Source organism: Bidens hawaiensis, unplaced genomic scaffold, assembly GCF_021521415.1.
Source record: "Bidens hawaiensis isolate Kalapana, Puna unplaced genomic scaffold, B.hawaiensis_p1.1 tig00017451_1, whole genome shotgun sequence".
NCBI classification, from domain to species: Eukaryota; Viridiplantae; Streptophyta; class Magnoliopsida; order Asterales; family Asteraceae; genus Bidens; species Bidens hawaiensis.
In genome coordinates, this window is record NW_027492638.1 from 75 (window position 1) to 5,614 (window position 5,540).

Consider the following 5,540-nt stretch of genomic DNA (forward strand, 5'->3'; position numbering starts at 1 on the left):
GAAAACGTAAGCATTAAAGTTTAATCTACTTAAATACTTATACGTATATATAGTTGAGACAAATGAATTCTTTGAACTCAGATAAAATTTGTAACAGTTTATTAATTTTATAAATAAATGCTAAAAATTCATAACAGTTTTACTATTTAATATAGCATTTTACTTTCCATAATCACGCTTTTATAACTACACTGTTTTTCTATAAAAGCAATAACTAATTTGTATTAGAATTAATGACTACGTTGACAATCTCATAAAGTTGTAAAGAAAACGTAAGTTTTAAAGTTTAATCTACTTAAATACTTATACGTATATATAGTTGAGATAAATGAATTCTTTGAACTCATATAAAATTTATAGCAGTTTTATTATTTTTATAAATAAATATTAAAATTTTATAACAGTTTTACTGTTTAATATAGCATTTTACTTTCTATAATCACGCTTTTATAACTGCACTGTTTTTCTATAAAAGCAATAACTAATTTGTATTAGAATTAATGATTATGTTGATAATTTCATAAAGTTGTAGAGAAAATGTAAGATTTAAAGTTTAATCTACTTAAATACTTATATATATATATATATATATAGTTGAGATAAATGAATTCTTTGAACTCAGATAAAATTTATAATAGTTTTACTATTTAATATAACATTTTACTTTTTATAATCACGCTTTTATAATTTCACTGTATTTTTATATATGAAAGCAATAACTGATTTGTATTAGAAATAATGACTATGTTGATAATTTCATAAAGTTGCAAAGAAAACGTAAGCTTTAAAGTTTAATCTATTTAAATACTTACACATATATATATTTGAGATAAATGAATTCTTTGAACTCACATAAAATTAATAACAGTTTTATTGTTTTTGTAAATAAATATTAAAAATGTTATACTTGTTTTGAGTTAATTTACATCATTAAATTTATCCAAAAAAGATAAAAAGAGTTTGTAAGGAGGAGAATGCTTATTACAAGTTAAAACAGAAAAACCAAAAAGTCACAAGTTTGGAACCAACATCCAGCAATGACTGACCCACAATTGTTCCCAAAAGAGCAAATACTTAAAACAATATTCTCATCTCAAAAAGGATTAAAAAAACATTAAATATCAATAAAGTTATGGTACCAAGTACCAACCAATTATTCATCCTAGAACAAAGATTCCTTTAAACTCATTGTATATTTGGTACAAATAATTGTACATGTATTCAATGTTATTGACCAATTCATGCTTATTACAGTATGACAAAACAAATGTATATGATGTTTTATACACAACACAACATCAATGAGTCAACCTTCGTCTGTAACTATATTCTTTTGTTTACAAATTCTGTTGATTGCTATTCCTAGGAACCGTCGAACACAAAGAAAAATGTCTACCCTTTTCTTGGTAAGCTTTAATGATCCAAAACAACGTTAAAATCGTCAAATTGATAGAAAGTGTTAGAACACTAGCCCATAGCAATTTAATCGAGGCTTTGAACGGTTTGCATTGGTGTTTTGCCATGTCAGCAATCGCGTGTTTCAATGGTGTGCATCCTGCTAAGCTTTGCAAATCTGGATATGTAGCTATTAAATTCTCAACAGATTTAATATAAGCCATTGTTTTCCCGTATGCTGATTCGGGAAAGAATCTACCCTCGGCTTTACAAATGTTTGATGGTGTGTTTTTTTTGCATGTTAAGGTTGAAAGAATCTGCAAACACACTCCAAAACGTGTGGAAACAAAAAAACTTGAGTTCCTTAAAGAACATGGATCTATAAAATGAAAACTAGTTCACGGGCACTGGTAGGTCTGCAAACGAACCAAACGTTCAATAAACCAAGCGTGAATGAAGAAAACTTTTTGTTCATTTAGTTAAAAGAAATAAAGAATGAACATGAACACACATATCATTCTTTCATTTATGTTTGTTAGTTTACGTTGGTTTATGTTTGTTGGTTTACATATTCATTTAAATTTTTTAGACCCGCTACAATTTATTCTAGTTTTATGATATTAAGATATCAACCGTTGCAATTAGGTCTAGTTTTTTAATCACATTAATTTTAAGTAGTGTTGCTCAATTATGTTTGTTCATCTATGTTCCTTTACGTTCGTGAACCATTCGTTTATACTATCAACGAACGACCTTAAACAAACATGAACACACCCATTTTCTTAACGAACAAACACAAACAAGAAAATCATGTTCATTTAGCTGTCCATGTTTGATGGTTCGTTCAAATTAACCGAACGACCACAAACATGCCCTGTTGGTGTTCGTTCGGTTCGTTTGCAGGACTATGGGTACAGAGACTAACACTTGGTAGATCATGAATTTGAATAGCATCTTGTTGGCAGTTTCCAGGGGCATAAGTATAATTAGGAGGTCCCGAGAAAGGGTCACAAATTTTCTTGATCATAAATGAATCATCACTTTGGCCATTTGGCTGAATCATTTTGAAAGCCAATGATGTAATTTGTGAATTTGACTGCAGTTAAAAAGAAAATAGTAATCATTAAGACGTCAACCGTTCTAAATTTGAAATTTTCAAACAAATGATGGCGAATGTACCTCGGCTATATATTTATGAACCGTGTAACCGACTTGAGTCATGAGTTTATCTGAGTTTGACAAATTTGAGCACGAAGAGAGAATCGACATGATACCATTGTTTTTCGAACTTTGACTTTGTTCAAAATCCTCAAAAGCTTCACACGTGTCACCTGCAAAGCTGCGCACGTGTCAACTCCGTCTCAGCACCTTATCATTGTCAAGTCAAAAGAAAAAAGTCAACACCGTACTCACACGTGGAAGAAGAAGTCAAAGCCGGTCAAAATCCAACTAACGGTCGTCAAAATCCAGCACGCGACAATAAGGCTGCGCGTGAGAGTGTTAATACACATAGTTTTGATACAACAATTTGATGAAAGTTAAAACATATGTCATTCAACTCACATGATAAATCCAGGGTGCCAATGCAAAAACAGAATAACTGAAAACAATACAGTTATATTATTATTATTATTATTATTATTATTATTAACTCAAACTATATATATTTACATCATCATAAAGATTAATAAAATCTTACCACATCCAGTGACCAAAACCACCAAATTAGCTGTGACAAAAACAAGATTTGCAATGTAACTGTAACACATAATAAAATTGTTAAAACCATATATTCCTACAAGCCTACAAATATTTAATAAAGATAACTGCTTACGCTGCTTTCATTGCACGATTAGAAGCTTGTCGCGCGTCTTGAACAAAACTTTGAATTGAAGTTGTTTCCTTCCTCATCTGATTAGTTATCTGATTCAAAATCTCGGATGTTTGGTGATCATAAGGCTGTAAAAGGACCCGAATTTTTACAAAACCGTGTATGACCGCTTCAATCGTTTGTTGCATATTACTAGCAGCTCCTAAAATAGTGTCCATTAGGGTCTTGCTTTTGTGTAAAGAGCTTTAATTTGCCACCAAAACCAAACTCGAGAAAACACTTTAAGAAACCGAAACAGGATATATTTAGCATATTGCTTATAATAATGATGATCATTATGATGGTAATTCAGTGGTGGAGCCACATACAAGTCACCGGGTTCAGTCGAACCCGGTCCATTTTTGGTTCTATTTAACTTATATGTATGATTTAATGAACGAGGCTATTCTTTTCCGGCGAGCGAACCCACTGTCATGAAATTTTCGGAAACATTTCATCGTTTGCCGGTGAAAAAATAAAAACTTGAATTTTAGAGAGACAACGATGTCGTTTTCAATACATGAAAATGCATATGGAACAATTATAATATGTAATTTTTTATTTAATATGACCTTTTTATTTTATTTAATGTGGACTTATTTTATTTAATGTTGACGAGGTACTTTTGTTATGGTAGTGATATAGTGCTTTATTTATTTGGCCGAATGACTGACCCCGACCCATCCAGGTCCAAAAACTTTGCCACCTAAAAATCCCGAACCCATAGGAAAAAATTCCTGGCTCCGTCACCCGTAAACTTACATGGCAATTAATATGAACATAGCAGTAAGTGCAAAGCAAGCAAGAAAATAAGAACTTGGATGATCAAGAAACGGGTGGAAACCGTCGCCGTTAAAACTCTTAACCATCAAGTAACTCCCAAAACCAAGACCAAACATGATCCAAATCCCGGCCATCGCGTAGCCATGGACGCCTGTAAACGTGGCAGACTGGGAAATTCATATAAACACATCAATCAATACACATTACACAAAATGTAACCGAATAAAAAACAAAAAGGTTTGATTGAGGCATTGAAGAAACACTTACAGCCCAATAATGTTTGTTGCGGATATCGTAACCGCCTTTGTAGAATTTAAAATGGCGAAGAGGGTCGGGGCGGTTAAGCGAGGACGGGAGTGAAGGCGGATGCGAGAAGCAATAGGGAGATGAATGAGGCTTTGGAGTTGGACATGGGAGAGTGAATGATAATAATAATAATGTGAAAATGGATATGGGAATGGGGAAAAAGGAATGCATGATGATGAATGATTCTTTGACTTGGGGATGAAGGTAAGGATAGCTTGGATGATAGAAAGAAGTGAGTCAGGCAGGTGATGATCGGAGAATCAAGAAGACGAAGATTTAGGTGATACGCAAATACATTTAAGAATGACCCGTCATTTGCGTTCCTCTAACATTTCATTTGATTTTCCCTCCTTCACACGCTTCTATTTGACTTTCTTTGACGCCAACCAAGATTCTTCGTATTTTGATTTTGGTAGTTTATGTTTGAAACCGATTTTTTTAATAGCGTTTGGAACTACTTAAAAACCATTCAGTGAGTTTTCTTAAGATAGGACTTCAAGCACACGACTGTGAGAAAAACCAAGAATTAACCGTCGCCTCATACCATTAAGACACAAGACAAATTGCGTTTGAAACTGATTACATTGGAAATACTGAATTTGATTATTTTTGGTTTGGGTTGTGGAAGAGTGTAATCTCATCTATCTTATAAAGCCACCATTCGCATGAGAATTTTCATCACCGCCCTTAGAACGTCGTAGTTGTGGCTTTATGTGGCGTTTTGAGCCTAAAATGTGCCCCCCCCCCCCCCCGGCGGAGTGTTTTGGGTTAATATTTGGGGTGCAAATTTATGAATGAAACGTCGATGGAAATGGTTTGTGGTCAAACTAACTGTTAACCAACGGCTATTTAAAAAAAGAAGATTTTATTTTTCCTATATTATTCATCCACTCCGCAATCAAAACTAATACTTTTATAAAGTTCTCTTCTCAAACTCTATATACAATCAACTCTCTACAAAATCAAACATATGGATTCTCCCAGTACTATATATAACCATTTTTTTGGGAGCGACCAACAAGCCGATGACGACGCAGAGGAAGAGACAATTACGAGTGCGGTTTTGCTCGTGACAAATTATATGAGTTCTCTTCATTCTCTTCCACCCCCGGTTTTGAAAAGAGCATATATTGAACGAGACCATTTGACCGCGAACGCTTGTTTGATGGTAGATTACTTCGATGAG

At 33.2% G+C, this 5,540-nt stretch overlaps 2 protein-coding genes across 2 annotated transcripts; both read right to left on the reverse strand.

The window, feature by feature from the left end:
* Positions 1-1,337: 1,337 nt before the first annotated feature.
* LOC143553917 (uncharacterized) lies at positions 1,338-2,664 on the reverse strand. The gene is made up of 3 exons (XM_077043802.1): positions 2,575-2,664; positions 2,321-2,491; positions 1,338-1,712 (listed from the first exon to the last, which is right to left on the reverse strand). Exons 1-3 carry the CDS (start codon positions 2,662-2,664, stop codon positions 1,338-1,340), a joined length of 636 nt encoding a protein of 211 aa, XP_076899917.1.
* On the reverse strand, positions 1,396-3,485 carry LOC143553918 (uncharacterized). The gene is made up of 6 exons (XM_077043803.1): positions 3,230-3,485; positions 3,095-3,153; positions 2,959-2,995; positions 2,575-2,880; positions 2,321-2,491; positions 1,396-1,712 (listed from the first exon to the last, which is right to left on the reverse strand). Exons 1-4 carry the CDS (start codon positions 3,442-3,444, stop codon positions 2,805-2,807), a joined length of 387 nt encoding a protein of 128 aa, XP_076899918.1. The 5' UTR covers positions 3,445-3,485; the 3' UTR covers positions 1,396-1,712; positions 2,321-2,491; positions 2,575-2,804.
* Positions 3,486-5,540: the final 2,055 nt, after the last annotated feature.

Bases quoted from the DNA above. Each gene is read 5' to 3' on its own strand.
- LOC143553917 (XM_077043802.1), bottom strand. From the start codon at position 2,664: ATGTCGATTCTCTCTTCGTGCTCAAATTTGTCAAACTCAGATAAACTC. The intron at 2,492-2,574 runs GTACATTCGCCA...TTTTAACTGCAG, and splicing joins TTCATAAATATATAGCCGAG to TCAAATTCACAAATTACATC. The intron at 1,713-2,320 runs GTTAGTCTCTGT...GTGTGTTTGCAG, and splicing joins AAATTCATGATCTACCAAGT to ATTCTTTCAACCTTAACATG.
- LOC143553918 (XM_077043803.1), bottom strand. From the start codon at position 3,444: ATGGACACTATTTTAGGAGCTGCTAGTAATATGCAACAAACGATTGAA. The intron at 3,154-3,229 runs GTAAGCAGTTAT...TATGTGTTACAG, and splicing joins AATCGTGCAATGAAAGCAGC to TTACATTGCAAATCTTGTTT. The intron at 2,996-3,094 runs GTAAGATTTTAT...TATTGTTTTCAG, and splicing joins GGTTTTGGTCACTGGATGTG to TTATTCTGTTTTTGCATTGG.